The 23,290-nt window shown below is 33.7% G+C and overlaps 1 protein-coding gene across 2 annotated transcripts in view; it reads right to left on the reverse strand.

Annotated features, from left to right (window-relative positions):
* Positions 1–626: 626 nt before the first annotated feature.
* Positions 627–23,290, reverse strand: part of RhoGEF64C (Rho guanine nucleotide exchange factor at 64C) — a 42,049-nt gene continuing 19,385 nt past the window's right edge. Inside the window, exons 2-8 of one of the 2 annotated variants that reach the window (XM_088029972.1) lie at positions 20,085–20,123; positions 10,169–10,270; positions 6,701–7,703; positions 3,008–4,589; positions 1,717–2,962; positions 1,188–1,412; positions 627–1,054 (exon numbers count right to left, since the gene is read on the reverse strand). In XM_088029972.1, the coding sequence (XP_087886098.1) occupies positions 923–1,054; positions 1,188–1,412; positions 1,717–2,962; positions 3,008–4,589; positions 6,701–7,703; positions 10,169–10,246 (4,266 nt within the window). In that variant the 5' untranslated portion in view covers positions 10,247–10,270; positions 20,085–20,123 and the 3' untranslated portion in view covers positions 627–922. Of the gene's footprint in view, positions 1,055–1,187; positions 1,413–1,704; positions 2,963–3,007; positions 4,590–6,700; positions 7,704–10,168; positions 10,271–20,084; positions 20,124–23,290 lie in introns of both variants that reach the window. The other variant, XM_088029971.1, reaches the window with a different exon arrangement.

Consider the following 23,290-nt stretch of genomic DNA (forward strand, 5'->3'; position numbering starts at 1 on the left):
CAATTTTACTGTCTGAAACCTAACAGTGTTAAACTTACGGAATTTTATTTAAAACGTTGCGCGTCGTTAAAAATGTTTTTTGTCTAAAAATAAAAGTTTTGTTTGTTGCTCTAAAATTTTGTAATTTCTTACAGTTGATAAGCAAATCAAAAGTCGTAGAAGTTCCAAATTTTACTGTTTGACGGCTAAAACTGGGAAAGTTACGGAATATTATCGCAAACGGTAGTAAACGTTGATTTGTTTAAAAATATTTCAGAATTTTGAAATTTTATTACAAAAATAAGATATTTTATAAAAACCATAATATTATACCAAAATTTTCCATCAGTTTAGAATGTGTAACATGTAATTTCGCGTCATTAAATGATTTATTCACATTTATTATGAATGCAAAGTATTGCAAAATCGTTAAATTTATCCCAGCAATTTGTTGATAATAACACTTCCTGTTTTGTAAACTGACCTTAAAATTAATCATCCAATTTGTCAAAAAAACGATAAAAAGTCTCAACTGTCTAAACATTCTAAATAGCGCTGTTTTGCTACCACTTACCATAGAAGAAAAACTGAAATTATGCTCTTGGAAGAAATGATAATTAGACGATGTAAATAAAAACTAAACCAACTTAATTAGACAATTTTATTGTTTACATTTTTATTTAATTACATTTTTACAGTGATTAATAAAATATGTAAAATTAGACTAACCATATCAAGCATATTACGTTTGTGAAATACATAAATGGAGTCCCAGTAACCTCATCCAGAAAATATCACAGCTAAATTACTAATTATTTACAAGAAAATATAAAATTATTCATTGTTTTAAGTACAAATTACAGGAAACACTTGTTGTTGCAATGACTTTAAAGCTTTAGTGCATTACTCTCAACAAAATAAATAGACTTATGTAAGAACGTTGTTAGGATCTTAAGCCCATGCCATTTATCATGATATTGGCCAAGGCATTACGGCGTTTCCTCCAAGCTCCCATTCCTTGAGCATGAAATTGCAGCTGGTTGTACCATTTTTTCGTTTGCTCGTCATCTTCAGCCTGAAATTGAAATCAATTGTGTGATTACGACACAACAATTCAGTGGAAACATGACGAATCTCCCAAGATAAAACAGAATTAATTACACCGATGCTATCACTCCGCCTTTGAATTGGACAACCTGTGCACGTACCTTAAATATAAAAGTATCTTTTCCAAGGAGTTCTTGTACTTCGAAATAGCTTTGCCAAGCCGGGTCAGCGGCAATGACACAACGATCCAGATAAAGCGGTTCTCGGAGCAAGGAATACCGGCCATTCTTATCCCTAACCAGAAGAAGAGCCGCTTCTCGGACTGCTGAATGCCGGGAAAATATCAGACCATTTTCATCGCCCCGTTCCGCTCGATTCATCGAAGGCTGCCAAAAAAAGGACGTGACGAATTACGAAAATTACGTACAGAAATGGGGAGATAGGAGTGAAGGATTCCGAGTAATTCCACTATTACTGAATTTTCCGCGCGATTTCACAAGTGAAACTTGCGGTGCTTAAAGTAATTAGGAAAAGCTCTCGTGGCAGAAAAGAGAATCCTTAATATTACATTCTTAAACAAGGAAATTTGATCAAAGAATTAAATCATTTCAATGTTGCCTCTCCTGGTAGGCAACCAACTATACACCTCTTCCCATTTCAATTCCTGTTATACTTTACCTCTTTACTCACTTTGCCGTTAATCACAAGAAGAGCATTCACGGGCGTCAACTTTATAGTCCTCCCCTTCCGCCAGTTGTTATCTGTTGGTTGAGTAAACAACAATTTACCCTCTAAAGCAAACTTGGCCTCATCATGATTCCATTCGAGGACATCCACGGCGATTTTTCTCAGTTTTATGTTCACTAGATCCATTTCCGTGCTCGCTCTCCTACCTGAGCTGCTCCCGATCCTCCGCCACAACTTACTAGGAACGTCTTTAGTCTCAGAGTTCATGTGATTTAAATGTAACTCGATCTTATGTTGCGCTTCTTTTAACTGTTCTTTCGTTTCGTGATGAACAGGAGTGACTTTATACAGCCGCGCGAGGAGTAACGGGTACTTTGTGACTCTCTGCACGGGTACCATGAGAAATGAGTTTAAATTCATCCGTCTTAGCATGGTGTTCTCCATCTGGGAGACTCTCAGGAAGATTCTCAGGAGCTCCTTCTCTTTTTCGAGGCTCGCCAAGAGCAAACTAGCCGCTCCTTGTCGGATGCAGTACGTTTCAAACCCGTGTAACATCGGCGCTGCTTCGAGGAAAATCTTTCCGATGTTAACAGTCAACAGGTCTTCATCTCCTTGTTCGACGGCTATCTCAACAGCGTCGCGGAGCCGCTCGGCTAAACTCTGACTGTTCTCCAAGAGCTCTTCCGCGTTTAAGAAAATCGCAGATAATTGTTCGGGTGTTAACAATCCGGCCACCAACATCGGCTGGTAGAACTCCTCCAGGATAATCTGAAGATCCCGACTGTACTTCTCTTCAGTTTCCACGATTTCGGTGATGATCTCTTTACGCTCGGATCGTTTCTTTAGACACTTCCGACAGATTAGCGGTTCGGTGTCTCCGGAGGATTCAACCACCGCCTCGCAGTCCTCGCAGGTTGTCGAGGTTTCCGGTTTTAGCCTATACTTGCTTAAGGAACTTTTGCTGGTTTCGGAACCCACGCCAGAGTCGTTTCGCTCAACTTCTGCAGTCTTCTGGAAGGTTTTGTCGTCGATCAACGGACTTGACATGATGAGACTGTTGTCTTCGCTGGAGTCGCTGACTGTGCTCATGTGGCAAACCCTGTTGAATGCCTCTTTGGTATCGTCGTCCACGGAAATTCCATTGCTGGCGAAATTGTAGCAGTAGCCGTCTTCTGGAACGATTCCTCTTTCCTTCGCGTCGACCAGGTAGCTTAGAATGTCGTACTTCGAAGCTCCTTCGAAAATGGACCTGCAGCAACAAGAATAGTAAAAATATAAAAACACAAGTACCAACCTCGTGGTGTATTCCTTATCCAACTGCAAGTCGTCCAGAAGGTTCAACGGAGGAGGATTTGTCGGAAGCGGAGGAGGAATCTCAATCTCTTCATAAATAGGATCAGAGTTATTCTTAATACTCTCATAGTGATGATCTTCATTCTCTGAGACTTCCACCACAGCTGAGTCCGCCAAGAGCTCATAGAATTTCGTTCTGTTAACAAGTTCTTCCTCAGTGACCGAACTTCGGTTGCTGTGGTCAGTGTAACACTCCGAGCTCGCATCCATGAGTTCATACTGAGTCGACGAGCTGTGTTCTGAGCTAAGATCATCCGCGAGATCCGAGTTTTCCAAACGCAAAAGAGACTCCTCGACTAAGTTGTGCAGACAATCTTGTCCTTCCTCGACGCTTTGGTTGTGAATGAACTTCTTGGCGCGTTGTCTCCTCGGCACGTCTGACTTACCACAGACATGAGGGACTAGGTTTCTTCGCACGGCCTCCACGGGATCTCTCAACAGTTCCTTCAGCAGCTCTGAAGAGGGGATGTTCTTCTCGTTGAACGTATCCAAGAGAATGTTGTTCTCCGGTTTGTGCTCTTTCCGAAGTTCACAGTCCTCGTAGTCTTGGTTATCATTCTCCACCACCTTTTTCGTCTCCACAGGCTCGGTGATGAAGTTCCCAGTAATGTAAACCGAGCTGCTCTTTTTAACACTTGCAAGAACAGTTGTCTCTGCAGTGTCTTTCACAACGACCGAAGACTGATAAAGTGGAACGTCGTCATTAACGTTTACAGTTGAGTAGCAATCGTCACCTGTGATCATGATCGACGTTTTCCTCTGAGGGCTATCAAGCACGGAAACAGTTTGAACATTGACAACATCTGTGAATTCATTTTTAATCTGTAATTTGTGAACTGTTGCTGATCCGTTAATTTGAACCACAGTTTTATTTATCTGGTCTCCAGGTGGTGGTGAAGTTGGAGATTCGACATGCACAGAATGAACCGTTGCAGACATTTGGACGATGTTAACATGTGGTTGCTTATTGTTGCTCCGTTTACGAGGCGGAGCAGAAGGTGCCACGGGCTTTTCCGGGGTCTTTTCAGGCTCTCTTATAATTTTCACAGTGTTGACTTCCTTGATCTGTTTCTTCGGTGTGTAAATTTCTTCTTTCACCGTTGCAGAACTGATTTTATTAACTTTCGGTGCGTGAATTTCTTTTCTCGCGATTTTACTACTTTTTACTTCGTTTTTCGGAGGATCGATTTGTTTTTTTGGTGTGTTAATTTTAGCCGGTTTAATTTCCTGTGTTTTCTTTTTATGGGAAATTTCAATGTCACTAGCGTCAGATTTATCAGACGAAGACGATGGCGGTGGTGGAGGAGGCTCATTAGGGCGTAAGTTTGTGGGACTTTTCCGTCTAGTCTTTGAAGTTAAGCCATCCAATCTTTCCAGATCCTGATCACCAAAAGTAATTCTCACTTCACCTCGAGAACGTGAACGTAATGCCATTGTATCATGGAACACAACTTTCCTTGGCTCATTGTTAAAACGTTCACTTACACTGCGGCGCAATTTGCAGACCTTATCGTCCGGGTTTTCTGTGAACAAAAATTATAAATTAATATTAATAATATTAAATTAAAGGAGTAGATTTTAGAGTTATGCTTTAATTTTTGTTCTTTTTAATTTATGGAATAGATAATTGCTTTAATTAAACAATAATTAGGCGTAATCAGAATTACATATTGCATAATACTACCTTCATAATTTATAAATAGACTGCATTCTTTAATTTGCATAATATCTACCGTTTATTAAAAAGATTGCTAAAGAACCTCAACGAATCTAATTAAGGAATCCTAAAGTATCCAAGAGGTTCTAAAAGAACAAACTAACTAGTTATGTAGAATCCTAATGAACTTTGAAAAGTCCGAAGAAGTTCTAAAGAATCAAAGATTTATAGGTTCATAATTTCCAAAAATACCTACTTCATAATTCTTAAAAAATATGTTAAGAGTAATGAAAAATATAAAATTTGTGAAATAATCCCAAATATTTCAATTAAAACATTCCGAGGAATTAAAAAATAATAATCTTGAAATTTGACACAATTAATAGTAAAGTCAAAAGTAGAAAAGTCTCCAAATTTTACTGTCTGAAGACTAAAGCTGCAAATGTTACGAAATTTTATCTAAAACGTGGTTAGAAATTTTTTTCGTCTAAAAATTAAATTTTCTAAATATTCTGTTTTGTGCTCTAAAATTTTGAAAATTAATACATTTGATCAACAAGTTAAAAATAGTGAAGGTTCCAAATTTTACTATCTCGCGAGTAAAATTGCCAAAGTTATAAAATCTTATTAAAAACAGTGCAAAATTGTGGTTTGTTTGAAAACAAAAATTCGTGAAAATTCAGTTTCTTGTTCTAAATTCTTGTAATATAGCACAGTTAATCACCAATTCAAAAACAGTGAAGGTTCCAAATTTTACTGTCTGACGGCTAAACCTGCCAAAGTTACGAAATATTATCGAAAACAGTAGAAAATTTTGGTTCGCCCAAAAAAAAAAATTTCTAAAATTTTAATTTTTTGCTTTAAAATTTTGTAGCTTGGCACAATTAATAGGCATCTCAAAAGTAGTAAAACTTATAAATTTTACTGTCTAAGAGCTAAAACTGTCAAAGTTACAAAATTCTGTATCCAAAACGGTTGAAAATTTTGGTTCGCCCAAAAATAAAAATTCCTAAAATTTTAGTTCCTTGCTCTAAAATTTTGTAGTTTGGCACAATTGACAGGCAAGTCAAAAGTTGTTAAGCTTCCAAATCTTGCTTTCTAAAGCAACTGCCAAAGTTACGGAATTTTAACTAAAACGGTTGTAATTTTTAGATCGCTCAAAAATAAAAATTTCCAAAATATAAGCTTCTTGCTCTAAAATTTTGTAGTTTGGCACAATTGATAAGCAAGTCAAAACTATTAAAGTTTCAAATTTTTATTGTCTCGTGACATAAACTACTAAACTTTTTTCTAAAACGGTGGATAATTTTGGTTCGTTCAAAAATAAAAAAAAAAGTTCAATTTGTTACTCAAAAATATTGGAATTTGATAAGCAACCCAAAAGAAGCAAATTTACCAAATAATTTTGTGTTAATAATTAAGTAGATGAAGTTTATAAAATATTTAATAAAAAATAAAAATAAAATTCGGATCATGCGAATCGTTTTAAGACATTTTTATTACGGTTTGATCTACTTTCCAATTATTCGAGTTTTAATGTTTCAAGCACATTACAAGAAGTAGTTACACGAAAGAATTTGAGATTACTAATTGCGTAAAAACTTGTCGCAAAATGTCAAACAAACCCTGTAAAGTTGTTCTTACGACCTGATTGTTACAATTTTGAGTGAAATTCTAACAAGAAACTTTTTTTAAATAATGAAGATGTTAATCTTGAAGATGTATTATGAGGTCACATTTTCCAAAAGTCGTTTTGAAAATTGAAATTGGGACAAGGGCACTAAAAGACAAACTTCTTCGTTTACATATTGCAATAAGTGCCTTCTTTGTGTTACCATTAAAAATGTTAGTCTAAATCCAGTGACATTAACTATCATCTAAAGTAGATTTATAGCAACTCGAGGTGATTATCTCTCGCTATTATCCTTGCAACTTAGTCGCTTAGAATCCTATTGTTAAAGAACAATCTCTTTTTACCTTGTTGTACTTCCTCGCTGGCTTCAACTTGGCACTCTTCTTGCAGTTCGGTGCTTAAATTTGCCGCATCATCCTCTCGATTGCTTGGTTCATGATTTTCAAGTTCATTTTCAACCAAAAACTGCACTTTTTTCCTGGGTGTGTTGACGGGCATAGGCAGGTAAAAGTGTGACCCACTTTTCTGTGCGGGCGAGGGGCTGTGCTCGCGGCTGTTTGAATCCGTGTCACTGAAAGTTGTCGTTGGTTTCTTTAATATAGACTTGAACCGGTTACATTCAGATTCCTTTTCATTTAACTTTTGCGCCGCCTGAGCCTTGTTTTTGACTGGCGGCGGCCTTTTCACTTGCACATCTTCGTACTCGCTGTCCCCAGCCGGGGGTCGCACACGTATTCTTTGGCCATTAACTAAAGTGATACTCGCATCTCTGAGCTGCCGCTCAGTCATCAGTTCGTAGGGATTTATATCACATTCTAGAATCGAACGACGACCCGTGCTGAAGTTCTCAGGCGTGTTTTTGCTCCTGCTCGCGCTAAGACTTCGAGATTCCGTACTTTTACTTTTACTAGGCGATGTCGAGCGGGTACGGAACTGGCTGGAGCCTTCAGGGACGGACAGCCGCGATCTTCGCATGAGGTCATAAGGGTCAGCTGAAGGGAGGATGGAAGGGCGAGTGGAACTCATCACTCGCATGGTTCCTGCACGCAGAGGCGTCGCGGTGGTGGATGTTGGGTAGCATCGCACCGTTCCATACTTGCTTTCTGAGGCAGATAGTGGAAGACGCGTTCCTTTGCACTTCTTGCATGTTGTTGGGTGTTTTTTACTCGAACGTTTGGTGCCGTTCACGTAATCCGAACATGTGCAAAGCACGAAAGCCGGGGCTAAAACTAGTCCTGCAGGAGCGCGGACACTTCCGTACAGCCAGGGATCGGCATAACGCATTGAGCGGGATAAGGCGCTTTCTCCTTCTTCAGATGAGGGCCAAGATTTTCGGGATCCGTCAGGCTGGAACAAACACGTGTTAGTGTCAAAGTAGGTTTATTTTATTCATTAACAACGTAATAAACATTCCAATTGCAAGAGAGAGTGTGTGCGGACGACAATAAGGAACAAATTCAGTACAGAATATCGAAATTTAGTACCCAATTGAAACTACACAAAATACCGTTTCGACCCGTTAAAAATCTGCTTAATCACGATGAGAGTAACGGCGCGAAATGAGATTATTACAGAACATTACCATCTAAATCATACAAAACGTAACAGATGTTGACCTTTAAGTTTTAAATCTCACTTTGGCGAAGATGTCGCATTCTTCACATCACAGTTACATCAGTGACAAATAGTGACATGGCATGTAAAGTTTCACGACAGTATTCTTCAATCTTTTTTATAACTGTTAGCTTTAACAGGAACATTATATCAGCACTTAAACTCGCGTTGTCCTTTATCGAGTAATAAATCTGTGCGTGCATAAAATCTGCATATTTTTACAATACATTCCTATTTTGATGAATATATAAACACGAAACGTATCATGTAGTTTCCGTTAGAAATATGAATAACTGATATGAATTATGGTAATAATGTGATCGTGGCAAATTGACTTATTTGTAAACTGACTCACGACTCAAAGTTTTCTAAATAATCCCATAAATCCTGTTTCATCCTTAAGGACCTAAATGAAATATGTTTCTTAATCTTAGGGAATATAATTCTGAAATTTAGCGCAGTTAATAAATCAAGTCAAAAGTAGTAAAGTTCCAAAATTTTACTATCTGAGGAATAAAACTGTCAACGTTATGACATTTTTTCGAAACCGGTACAAAATTTTGGTTCGTCCAAAAATAAAAATTGCTAAAAATTTAGTTTGTTGTCCTAAAAATTTGTAGTTTGGCACAATTGATAAGCAAGTAAAAAGCAGTACATCTATCAAATTTTACTGTATTAGGGCTAAAACTGCCAAAGTAACAAAATTTTATCTAAAACGGAAGAAAATTTTGGTTCGCCCGAGAATAAAAATTTCTAAAATTGTATTTTTTTGCTTTAAAATTTTGTTGATTGACATAGTTTATAAGCAAGTCGTAAGTATATAGTAAAGTGTCCTAATTTTACAGTCTTAGGGCTAAAATGCCAAAGTAACAAAATTTTATCTAAAACTAGACAATTTTGGTTTGTCCGAATATAAAAAAGTTCTAAAATTTTAGTTTCTTGCTCTAAAATTTTGTAACTTGGAACAATTGATGGGTAAGTCCAAAGTAATAAAACTTTCAAATTTTTAAGGCTGTGGGCTAAAACTGCCAAAATTACGGAATTTTTTGTCTAAAATGGTTAAAAATTTTGCTTCGACGGATAATAAAATTCCTAAAATTTTAGTTTTTTTCTCTAAAATTTTGTACTATTGAACAATTGATAAGTAAATCAAAAGTAACAAAGCTGCCAAATTTTACTGTCGGAGCCCTTAAACTGCCGAAAATAAAAATTTCTAACAATTTAGTTTTTTGGTCTAAAATTTTGTAGTTTGACACAATTGATAGGCAAGTAAAAAGTAGTAAATCTTCCAAATTTTACTGAATTAGGGTTAAAACTGCCAAAGTAACGGAATTTTATCTAAAACGGTAGAAATTTTTGGTTCGCCCAAAAATAAAAATTTCTAAAATTTTAGTTACTTGCTTTAAAGTTTTGTTGTTCAATTTATAAGCAATTCAAAAGTAGTAAAGCCTTCAAATTTTAGTATCTGACAACTAAAATTGTCAAAGTTACGGAATTTTATCAAAAACGGTACAAAGTTTTGGTTTTTCTAAAAATAGAAATTCCTTAAAATTTATTACTTTGGTCTAAAATATTATAGTTTGGCACAATTGATAGACAAATCAATAGTAGTAAAGCTTCCAAATTTTACTGTCTGAAAGCTAAAGCTGCCAAAGTTACAAAATTTTATCTAAAATGTCCTTCTAATTTTTTTTCGTCTGAAATTAAAAATTTATAAAACTTTTCTGAAAATCCTAATATCCAATTATCAAGTTTCACGACAGTATTCTTCAATTTTTTTTCTAACTGTTATTTTTTAACTGATATGAATTATGGTAATAACGTGAACGTGGCAAATTGACTTATTTGTAAACTGACTGGCGCAGTTTGTCAAACAGATTAAATCAAATTCATTTGACTAAATTTTAGGTTAAAATAAGCAAACTAATAAAACAGGTTTTTTTAGAACGGGTCCAGCATAAATAAAATGTGCCCAAAGTTAGTATTTTGCTAAAAAATTGAATTAAATCTTTTAACAACAAATTTTCCGCCTACAAATTAACAAGAAACAAGCAAAAATCATGTTAGATTCGAACGTTGGCGAAGTTTTATAGCACAAAGTCGTTAAACGAATTTCACCAAACACGAACAACTTATTTAGTTTTTTTGAATTTTATTAGATCCGGGTACAAGTGTCATTTTAAAAAAAGTGGACTTACCCTTAGACCGTAGGAATAAACGGCATCAGGCTGAGTAGATGGGAATCGTCGCATTGCATGGCTAACCACTGCAGCCATGGGAATGTGTACACTTGAGCATCACTAAAACAAAAAGATGACAGTATAATATCCACTCAATTACATTCTTCTGTTGCATTATAAGGACGCATAATAATCAATTACGACCATACTAATTAAACCTTTAAGATAAATGTCCGTAATGTGGTTATGACTGTCATTAAAATGACTGATGGTTGATGGCGAGTCATGGTCCAATGATGCAGCTCAATTGCATCCATACTCAAAACTTATCTAACTGCATCGAGGAAATCACAGTCATAAATCGGAATCGAATAACTTGCATAACGAAGTATTTAAATCAGGAGAAATGGTTCCCTATCGAACAACTGTTTAGCTACGGGCAAATAAGTGTTTTTTTAGCGGAAGACTTTTAGACCTTTTTTAGTTTTACTGCTGAATTTCTTTACCCAGAAGGGAGAGTAAGAATTTTAATCCTCTCAACGGACTGTATAAGGAGTTGGCACAAGCCTACGTACAAGTTCAAACTAGGTTGTCATCTTTCTCTCAGTTCAATGCTTCAACTTTCGAGATATCACTCGGATTAGCTCAGTAATTGTAGGTAAATCCTAATAACCACTTTTTTGATGAAAATGACACGCGGCGGCTTTTACCAAAACGAAATGCTAATGAAGACACTGAAATTTTGTACGACTGAAAGTAAAATTTGGAAAGACAAGCATATTATTATAAGCACTTTCGCTGAGGTAACCTATCAGGTGCAGATCATTGATTGTTTTATTTCTTGAAATTTGCCGGTGGGCATAAATATCTCCGCGATGGCACACTTACCCACATCATCGGCAAATTTGCTCTTTGTCTAACTACTTATAATGAAAAGTGATACCGCTATATAATTTTCAAATAAATGGGTGCCTCGTAAATTACTTTGTTGTTTGATTTTTAATTTAAGGTGGATTAGAAAACGGACGGAAGGAAGTAGCGATCTGTTGAATTGAGGTGCAAATGTAAGTTTGTGATAACTGATACACAAACTAGAATTTGCATGAGTTTTTTATCAGTTTTTAATTACAGTTCGTGTCCAGAATTTGCATCAAAACAAGAAAGTGAAATTGAAAGTTTTAATAACGTCTACTTTTTTCTAATTTTGTAAGAGGTTACCACTTTTAACTTATTAAAATGCAAATTACATTTTTTACTTTTATATCAGCGTTTCGACAAGTTTGCAATGATTGCTTGCTCCAGACATGAATCTCAAATTCTCATTTCCTAGAATTATTACAAAGTTTATAGTGAATAAAAAGTAAAAGAACAAATCTAATAACTTCTGATTAGTTGCAACAACATCTGAAAATCTCTCATCTGAAAGAATAAAAATGAGAAGTTGCAAGAAACAAACTAAATCTAAAGAATCTTAATGGATCTAATTAAAAAACCCTGAAGAATCAAAGATATTCTAAAAGACGAATTAAGGAGTTTTGAGGAATCCTGATAAACTATGAGAAGCCGAAAAATGTCCTGAAAACTCAAAGTTTTTTTAAATAATTCCCAAAACTCCTTTTTAATCCTTAAGAATCTAAATCAAATATGTTTCATAATCTTAAGCAATATTAAAGAGTAGTGAAAAATCTTAACACATCTAAAAATTGTTAAATAATCCCAAAGAGTTCCAAAAGCATCCTGAGAAATTAAAAATTGTTCTGAAATTTAGCATCTCTTGGGTAAAACTGCCAAAGTTACAAAATTTTATCAAAAACAGTATAAAATTTTGGTTCGCCTGAAATTTAAAATTCGGAAAAATTCAGTTTCTTGCTCTAAATTTTTGTAATTTCTCACAGTTGATTAGCAAGTCAAAAGTACTAAAACTTCCAATTTTTACTGTCTAAAGCTTTAAACTGCCAAAGTTACCGAATTTTATCAAAAACGCTACAAAATTTTAGTTCGTCCGAAAATAAAAATTCCTAAAATTTTAGTTTCTTGCTATAAAATTTTGTAGTTTGACACACTTAATAAACAAGTCAAAAGTAGTTAAACTTCAAAATTTTACTGTCAGAATGCTAAAACTGCTAAAGTTACAGAATTTTATCTAAAATATCGTTATAATATTTTTTCGAATTTTCGAAAAGAATAATTTGTAAAAAATTTCTGATAATCCTAATATCCAATTATCGCAAAGAATAAAATATGAGCAGTGGCAAGAAGCAATCTAAAGAATCTCAGAAATGCAAAAAATCGAAATAAATTCAAAGTGGCGCATCCACCATTTTTTAAAATAATTTTTTTGTAATAATGTCGCTTTTCGAAATTTTTTTATTCTGATCTTTAACTGAAGAAATCTAAAAGAAAATCTTCTCACATAGTACAATTTTTCCTTGAAAAACAATTTTTAAATAATTTTATTTAAATCTAGGTATAAAAGTACGAAAAAACTTTTAAATTACCTGAGAAATATTTGTCGCCATTTTATAGCTTTATTGCCTCAAACCATCAAATGTAATAAGTTTTTCCACGTAATTTTCTGTAAATGAATTAACTACAGTCGATGCATATTACAACGTAATTAATTTCTCAGCCGATGTAACAATAAATTTAATACCTAGCAGAAACATTAGTTGCAAAAGTTCATCATTCCAGTCGTTACCTGTCATAAAACTAAGAATCTAACATAAAATCTTGTAACTAATTTAGACAGCCACATTGAAAGTAAAAATCTTGTAAAGAATGTTAAAAAAACGCAAAAAATATTTGAACTTTCACTCACATTTATTTATTACAAGTCAACATCCGAATTTTTGGATGTTTTCACACTAAACCACATAGTTGGAATCTTTTTCTTACATGCACTGGTGGCACTGTCCACATCAAAACTGTTCTTTGGATTTTGGTGTAATTTGGGCAATAGACTGCGACACGGGATTAAAAATGATAATATTTGTATTTTCCGGTGTAAAACAACGCGAGCGTAAACTCAAATAAGTTGAATGCACTTGACATCATTATTAAAAATGTTTTATTTATTGCGGGCTCTGTTATAGGACACTGACTCCTGCTGCAATTTTCGGATAAAAAACACGTGTGGGCAAAACGAATTAAAAATTCTGCACATATTAAGTGAAAAGTGAAGGGCACTACCGTTAAAAATTATAAGTAAATGATATTTAAATAATCGTGTGGGTAAAATATTTAAATTTTTGTCGCTCCATTACTAATAAGTGTAATAAATTAACCGACTGTTTATTTGTATCGACTTTCCACATTTTACACGACTGTGTTGAATCAGCAATATGTTATTAAATACAGTAACAGGTTCCGAAATAGATAATAACCACAGTAAAAGGAAAGGTGAATCTTAACTTTCTAGTGGGCCAAGTTCATCCGAAACTTTTAATTTTATCCCACAGTGTAGTATTATTTTGGGTGTGTCGTTTGCTATAGAAACCTTTCCACATTTCACTGTGCCTTTGGGTTATTATAATCATTCGTCCATGACCTACACGTTTACAATAAAATGAAATAACGTAATAGATAGTTGCATGTGTCTGCATTGTTTTAATTAGACATGCGATTTCTCGACAATTGTAAAACCGCAAGCTACAACAAAATCATTTCCGGTGGAAGCTCTTTGAAGCGATTTGCATAAAATATCTATAAATTCTTGATTGAAAATTATTTCAGGCAGCGTGAAAGTAAACTTTTATGGGCATAACTTAGATTTTCGGAAGTTTAATTGCAATAATTAGTGCAACGTGTTACGTATGCATGAAGCTATAAATTTTACGTTGCCGCTCACAGGTTTTTCAATATTTATGTTTAGTTTCCATGTTATTACAAAACCGGTGAACTATTTCTGCTGGATCTGTGACACTATGTCATGTTCCGGCTGTAACAGAGACGATTTTATGACACAAAATTGCAGATATGCAAAATTCTGATTCTAGATAAGAAAACATAAGTTGGGGCACACTTTTATTAGTTATTTATGCAATGGTGGGTTTTTACAACGAGATTGCGTTCAACAAACATTGTTGTTTTTTGGTGGGTTTAAATTAGTGTTATAGAAAAACAAAATTGAAAATGTTTTTGTTGTTTCGATAGACCTTTATGCAATTCTTGCAAAAAAATTACGATTGTTCCTTTAGTATTTCAACAGACCTTGAAGAAGTGATAATATCAAAACATTTTATAATAATTAGAAATGTTGCAAAATTTGACGCGTCCGGTTTTGACGAGTTTGCATTATAATTATTCAATAGATATTATCAGTTTTAAAAATTAAAACATTTGCTGGTGTTAAAAAGAACTGCATGTTATTATCTGCTTGACTAACTTCAGTTTAATTTCTTTTAATGACAACAAATGTGTTAAAATTTACTATAAAAAAGTAGTTTAGGTGAAGGCCAGGTCTTGTGACAAATTCTTAATTTTTAGTCCGGCGCATCCACCATTTTCACATAAAAAATTTAAAATTTGAAATTTGGTGATTATCTATAAGATATTTAATTTCTGTATTTAAACACATAAAATCCACAAGAAAATTACTAAAGTTACGAAAATTTATCTAAAACTGTACAAAAATAAGGTTCGTCTGAAAATAAAAATTCCTAAAAATTCAGTTTCTTGCTCTAAAATTTTGTAATTTCGCACAATTGATCAGCAAGCCAAAAACAGTAAATGTTTCAAATTTTACTATTGGGGAGCTAAAACTCCTAAAATTACGGAATTTTATCGAAATCGGTACAAAATTTTAGTTCGTCTGAAAATAAAAATTCTTAAAAATTCAGTTTCTTGCTCTAAAATTTTGTAATTTGACACAGTTAATCAGCAAGTCAAAAACAGTGAAGATGCTAAATTTTACTGTCTAAAAACTAAAACTGCCAAAGTTACGGATTTTTTTCTAAAACAGTAGAAAATTCTGGTTCGTCCGAAAATAAAAGTTACTAAAATTTTAGGTTTTTTGCTCTAAAATTTTGTAGTTTGGCATAATTGATAGACAAATCAAAACTAGCCTTTAGATTTTACCGTCAAAAACTGCCAAATGTTGGTTCGTCCGAAAATAAAAATTATATTGACAAATTTCTAATTTTTAGTCCGGCGCATCCACCATTTTGTTTTGTGGTTATCTAAAAAATATCTAATTTCTGTATTAAACTCGTACAACTTACAAGACCAATTTAGCAAAAACTTCTGAAAACTTTATAATATCCAAAAAATAGTTATTTGTTTCTCAAAACTGAACAATATATCATTCCAGGCGTGTTAAATATAAAATTTTGTGGGCCGACAATAACTGATAAAATTATCTACTTTAGCTTATGATATAAATTTGAAATATTGTTTATTAAATAAGAGTGTAAAGACGCAAATTATTCACGACAAAAATCAGTTATTCTCGAGATCGTAGATCGAGAGAATAGTATTTTTGGAGTGAATAATTTGTCCTTACACTCGAATATAATACGAGATTTTATCCAAAGCCTCTGTTGGTTGCAATTAAGGCATTAAAAGAATTGACAGAAGTAACAGGAGTGACAAATTTTTAGCGTTTAGAAAGCCATGCCTTGCATTGTTGTCATGGAAATGTAGCATAATTTTCTTTAAAGTGTTTAGATAGTAAAAGAGTACTTTATTTGTCTAAAATGAGTGAATAAAGTACTACTTTATTAGTGCATTTTGGATAAACGTCATTTATTCATTTAGGAAAATTTTCTCTTTCAAATTCTACAGATTTCTTAAAATTGCTTTTTTGTAAATCGAAATTTTGAATTATTAAGTTTCTCTCTGGCTTTTCGATTTTAAGCTTTATTTTGAGTTACGTTTGCCCATTCTATTTTTTCAGGTCTACTGTGGACCCTAGAAATTGTTATCAGGCTCTCTAGATTCTTCAGTTTTTAGGATAATTTGCCACCGATTTGATTGTCGGTTTCCAACATTAAAAATTTCCATGTTTTAGTTCTTTAGATTTCTTGGTTTGAACTCAAAACTTCTAATTTTGGATGCAAAAGGGCGATTCGGCAATAATGAAGTAGATACGGTGAGAAATAAAATTTTGAAATTGATAATAAGAAACTTTTTCACTCTCTCTTCCACATCCAAAGCATGCATTGGTTGTTGACACCGCAGCATGACTAACCAAACAATTTTCCGAACATCTGGAAGCCAGCACCATTTTAATCAACTCTTTCCAATTAATGCAACATTCACGTTTCTCAAAAGGTATTATGAGATCACGGTCAGCTTACATTGTTAACTGTTATTGTAGATATATAGCACAGTTAACCCGTAGGCAAAAAACATTAACAGTTACTTAATGCGTGGGTGTTCAGTTTCTTCACAAAAATCCAACAATACGTAATAAATGATACAATATTTACTCAATCAATCAAACAAGAGACACTTTTAGTAAAAACTGAGCATAAATAAATAATCAATGATTTGAAATTAATACACGGCGGTACTCGACCTTAAGGATAGTACTCGATCAAGGACTTGGGAGCACTGTTACACATTCACTCACTCCACCCATGCCTCCTTCCTCGTTTGTTTTTAAGATACGTCTGACATTTTATCCGTGATTCCATGTTTTGCATCCGCCTTCGCAAATTATCGTGGCATTAATTCTGATATTATCTGATAGATTTGCATATAGCTACTACTAAAACTGACGCCAGAGGAGGACAATGGGTGGTATAGGAAATACGACGACCTATTAAACTAGTCTGAAAAATTCCTGAAAGCAAGTATCTCACGAAACAACAGGATGCTCCATTTTCAACGTGGAAATTACAGCAATGACTGACATTACAAGCGTATCACCCACATATTGTTCTACTTCCTTAAACCTTGACATCTTCTTGCTTATTAAAGAATACAGATTTCTATAAGAAAAATGACTGAATTGAAAATTTCATTCGAGTCACCGCCACGTAACAATACCAGAAGGACAAGTTTTCGGGTAATTCCATGTAATTAGAAATCAGTTAAAACGTCGAAATCCGCCTTCACATAAAATTCAAACTCATTTCACTTTTATTATTGAAAGCCATAGACCCTTCACCGAATTAATGTTTCAACTTGCTGTAATTATTATGGTTAGCGTTCACGGAACATTGGAATGTTTGCAGTTGAATGAAGGACGAGCAAGTTTTGATGGTAAATAGATTACAATCCACTTGTTGGAAAAACTGGTGGTTTTAACAGAAGTGGAACACAATCATTAGATGTATAGATTGTTCTAAATAACATAATGCCGAATTTAAAAAAAATTGTTTTAAATCTAATTCAGTCGATATCTCGCTTACTTGCGGAGCCATTATTAAAGTATTGGTGCTCATTTTACGCAGAATTTTACGTAAAATCCAAAAAAATAAGATTCGTTAAGATGGGCTCAGAAATAATTGAGTTATGGGCGATTAAAAATTCGGATATTGAATTTTGAGTTGAAAACTTTTTGAAGTTCAATATCTCTGAAACTACGAAAGATTTTGAGAAACGGTTTTCACCATTGTTTTTCTCGGGACATTTTACTTTAGAATCCGCCCTCAAAAGTCCAAAATTCTATGGTCGATTTTTTAGGCAAAAAAATTTTGCTACTCAATCGATAAAAAATTTAAAAATTTTGGTTTTTTGATCGCCCCTCGTAAACTACTTGCCCTACCGATCTGAGATTTGGGCAGTTGATAGATCTCGAGCTGCCCCAAAACAGCTTCTTGAAAATGATTCTAAAAACACCTTCTGAAAATGTATTTCGGTCGATATCTCGCTTATTTGTTAAGCTATATAAGCTCATTTTACCCAGAATTTTGCGTTGAATCCAAAACCACCCTTGTTTTTCTCGTCACTCTAGCAATAACTGAATTAGAGGCGTTTGAATTTTAAAGGTTCGAAAACGATTTTGCTCGATATCTCCGGAATTATGGCAAATATAAAGAAACTCTGTTCGAAATCGTTTTTCTCGCGATTTTTTAGGTTAGAAATCGGTCTTAGTTAGTTCGAATTTGAAATTTTCATTTTTTCGATGTAGAAGTTAACTGCCTTTCAGTGTATAATTCAGACTTGGTTGATATCTCGCTTATTTATGGAGCAATCTTAAAATATTGTGTTCATTTTAAACAGAATTTCACGTAGAATCCAAAAAGGTAAGACTTGTTAGGATCAATCCACAAATAACTGAGTTATGAACGGCCAAAGTTTTAGATATTGAATTTTGAGTTTTATAATTAAGAAGCCGGACTTACATATTTCAAATTCAGACGATATAAATCTATAGTATATTAAACAAACGTAATACTTACAGTTAATTTTATTATATCTGAGAAAAATATAAAAATTTTCAATTTCCTATAAGTCCTAATTTTCGCATATCAAACATACTTTATCCAAAAGAAATAAAAATTAGACAGAAAACATCCTGCTCAAGAACATGTCAGCCTCGATCACGAGCCTGCCGATCATGTGAATGAAATCATTCCTGTCCATGACTACAAACACTCCTTGCTCTATAAATACCAAACACCCATCAAGCTGGATTAACAAAAATACAATTTCCTTCGATTTCAATATCAACGTAAGTTTTAATTAGTAACTTTCATTTGGTGTTTGTTTCGCCTTTATCAATTTGTCAACTGCAGTAAAAGCACTCTATTAATTCCAAGAGGTGTTCGATCAAAGGCCACCTTTCTCTAGTACTACACGTGACGTTATCACTCCTAATTGTTCACACATACCGAAAACTTTCATTAAATATAAACTTGTTGGTGTGATTTTTTGCCGCGCAAATTACAGTTTTAGGAAAAACCTGGGAAACTCGTGAGGAATTCGTTTTGTTTCATATTTATTCAATTTGCATACAATACACACATTACGTAACGTGTAACATACTAAAAGACCATTTAAGCATCCATTAAAAGCCAAATGACCGGAGACTCCATTCGCGAAGAAACGTTACAGAAACAACGGTACCTAGTATATGGAACCAGGTGTTTATGTCACGAACTCATGATTGCCAGACAGGAACCAAATGGATTATAGGTTATAACTACACATGTGTTACAATCGCTTGCTAATAAAATACGTTGAAGAAACGTCCACGAATATCCTAATAAAACAAACTCAAATTCCATAAATTTATTCGAAAGTTAGAAACCCGACAAGATAGAAATAAATTGAGAGGATAAAAATCATGAGTACACAGTGTCTACGTATGTATGTTTGTGTGTTACTCACAATTGGTTTCAGAAATTATTTGAAAAACGGATTTTTGCTGCGATTTTTGTCTGATCCTAATGCGACACGGTCAATTTAATTAAAGATAGTTGATGAGATATGTAGTTTTTGTCATTGATCATTACATTACTAGGTCAAGTAGTGGAATGAATAATGCATAAAATCACGTTTCTCGATAGGTACACACTATTTATTATAACAATCAAAAGGATATCAACTGTTTGTTTAATTCTTGATTGAAAATCCGGTATGCTAATTCTGCAGAAATTCAGCAAATAATTAGAAGGTTTTGTGGAAATCGGATGCTGTCCTTTACGTTTTTCACCTCTAATTACCACTTTTTTGGTGGTAGCCATAAATTAGAAATTTCTGTGATTGACCTTTCAATCAAAACATTTCTATATTCTACAGGAAATTTTTAAAACTGAACTGCTTCTGATCTTCTGAATATCTTTAGAAACCAAAAATCTATACAAAATAAATTCGAACAAAACTAAATAAATTGTGCTCTATTGCATCAAAAATTCCTCGAAATCTTAACAACAATGAGCTAAAATTTGCGATCAGTTTAGTAGAGAAACTTTCAAACACAGTGAAACGGGACAATTTATGACTTTGCACGCTTGATTACATCAACAGATCTCTAAATTTTTACCTCTGTGTCGTGTTGATCCCAAGACTTCCAGTTTTCTTCCTGAAACCAACCAAAACATAAATAAACAAATTCATTAAAAATAACAAAATAGTTTAATGTCCTTCACTTCTAATGAGGCTAATTTAACAGTAAAGTCGGTAAAAGTTGTGGAAAGAAACGACAAAGCACCTGAGCAATATTTATATAAATTATTAAGAACATTCATCTTAATGGAACTAACCTTCAACTTTAACTATTTGTTAAAATGAATGTCCAGCCAGCGCGAGCGTTTTTGGGCTCAAAAACTGCCTCCACTTTCACTGTAAAATCAGTGAAGCATGCTTCAAATCGATAAATTAATAGAGTAAAAATTTCTAGTTTTTTGCAAGTAATTCTGTCACTTAGAAGAAGAGAGGTCGTCATAATTACATAAAATTAAGGTTGCGCATTAAGTAATAACTTCCATTAATTCTGTTATAAATTACTGTTGTGCCTATAAAGGTCAAAATATACCCAATGGCAACCTTAAAATGATTGTTTTTCGCAATAATAGCTCTTTAATGGAGAGAATCTAAAGTAGAAGATTAAACATAAATTATAGGAGAGTAACTAATTAAATAAAGTAATGCAAAAAGGTTTGTTTCCTTTCACCTGATCAAAACCTGCTCCTGCAATAAAACATTTTTTGGAAAAAACCGCCTAGACTCGAATTAAATAATTCCATGGTCAAAATTTTACGACACTTCAAGGTTCAGGCGCCAGTAGAGTATAACAATGTGTATAATTTAACACTGAATAATTCAACTTAATAATTAAAGTAAACAATTTAGATATGTTTCCGCCGACTGTTCTACATTTTTAGTCATTGACAACTTTTTCTGTCTCGTATCTACAGCGGAAGACTTAGATAACTATTAAGAAACAGTTATCCCGACTGGAAAGGATTCAATCTTTGTCCCACTTTTTTTTAATTTGATTAGCGAACTCCGGCTTTACACATCGATAAAAATACCACAGTTATCCTCCCAATTTAGTACCATATGTCTTCCATGGAAAGAATAGAAACGGACACTGTATAAAATCGTCGTAAATAGCTTTTCTTTCACATAATTGCGTTTCGCTCATTGTCTAGACAATTACATAAATCCTTGCACTTGGATGATGCACTTGTCCTGTGCGGCATCGTGATGTCACTTCATTAGCAATACGGACGCGGATGGAATAATGTGAAAAGCGGTCATAAATTGGCGGAAATTTGCATAGTCCAAGTTCAGGATCATGCACAATTGGAAAAATGAAAATAAGAGGCTTCGAAATTGAGCAGCTGAATTAATTATCCTACTGGAATTTTTAATAAGCTGGTCATTATTAAATCCAAAACCTGTTCATAATGGAAAAATTATCGCGGTTATCAATGTAAAATCTTGATGTGCATCCTCTTGCGAAATTAAACAGCGAAAAACAAAACCGAATTTGCGAAAATACGCACGAAAAACTTTTAAACTTGTGTTTTGTACCTTCAAGATGCAAATTCTGGGTTATATTTCTATTCCTTCATTCTATGTTGACTTCTAGCTTCTTTGGACTATTTCTACAATTTTTGATACCATTTTCTTCTAGATTCCTTGTTCTACTAATTTTTCATGCTTCAATCGTCAAACCAATCGAATTTAGTTCATTTTTAGATCAATTTTTATTTGCAGTGAAATAACTTCAATCGAACTTCCATAACTCGAAACCTGAAGGGAAACCACAATTGGTTCGAGTTAAAGAAATTTCGAGTTAAAAAAAAAACTAAAGAAAAAATAGTAGTCCATAATCCTTTATTAAATTTTATCGCAAATGTTTGTTCTTACAATTTTTTCCATAGAATTGTTTTTTAAAGAATTATAAAAGAAATAAAATTCTGAATAGATCAATTTTGGGCATCTTGTTGCAAGTTTCATAGCTATCTTTTGATAAAATTCTAGATTTATGGTGACATTGAAAGCTTCAGAAGATTCAGGAAAGTACTACAATCTTTTACAAACTAATTCTGAGAAAATTTTCGAGTTATGGAAGTTTACAGATCGTATGTTGTCAAAATTTAATTCGATTTATAGAAATTTTCGAGTTATAGAGATGAAATCACATATAAAATTTAAGGAAAACGTAAAGAAATAAAATAAATTTCGGAGTTGAGAAAAGTTCGAGTAATAAAAGTTTGAGTTGTGGAAGTTCGACTGTATTTAAATCAAAATCACTCTCCTGTAAAAGCTGCATGCTTCTTGCATTATATCACGCGAGCATAATTTTTCACCCGAGTCAGTTGTAGGCTCGGAATCTCATCTTCCATTCATATTTAACCTTTGTAAACTGAAATGCCAGGCAGGTCGACATTTAAAATTATCTTCCCGCATCTCTCCTCATTTAAAATTTTGACCTGTGTTGCGTTTTTTCGTTCTCCACGGTTGAGTCATTCTCAAGTGTAAGTAAAATTACAAAGCAATAAGTACAAGAGCAGCAACTTAATGCCAGACAGCGTTGGTGGGCCACACCTCTTTTTCATATTTACATACCGACTTGCCCTACTGACATTACATAACTGTATTTAATACCAAACTTCGTACATGATTTTACGTCGTATTCCAATTAGACAATGGTAATTATGTCTTCACCTAGAAAACATAACAGGAAATAGGAAGTAGCGCGAAATTGGAATTGTTTTATTTATTTGCAGTTTTTGTGTCATAGAAGTGAAAATGCTCGTTTTCTTTTTGATTTGCTAAATAATATAATGATTATTAAATATCTACACGAAATAAGAAAGTTGCGGTTCTGTGTTATTCCGTTTGGTTTACTCTTTAGTGGTGAAAAGGATATTGTGCAAATGAAAAGTATGAATAGCCAAATTCTGACCGTTACTGTCGCTATAACTGTAACTTTTTAATTATTTCTCTAAAAAATGCAAGTTGACGAGGTCACAAAGTACCGCTACAAGACGATTTAAATTAGCCACTAATAAAGAGGCTTGCATGCTAAGATGGATATCTAACAACAACACATATGTTACATCCTCGCGCATAATTTCTGTAAAAAATATTTCTCAAGTGAATTTTTAAGTACAACAGTGGCGCAACGGATTATCCGGGAAGAGCAATTAACACTAGCGATATTATTATTACTGTTACAGGAATATTACTCAATTATGTCTATTGTGGTGGCTTGAAGCCTTCACTCCAAAGATG

The sequence above is a fragment of the Gnatocerus cornutus genome, chromosome 2 (assembly GCF_029298725.1).
Source record: "Gnatocerus cornutus isolate USDA-ARS CGAHR chromosome 2, icGnaCorn1.1, whole genome shotgun sequence".
Classification (NCBI taxonomy): Eukaryota; Metazoa; Arthropoda; class Insecta; order Coleoptera; family Tenebrionidae; genus Gnatocerus; species Gnatocerus cornutus.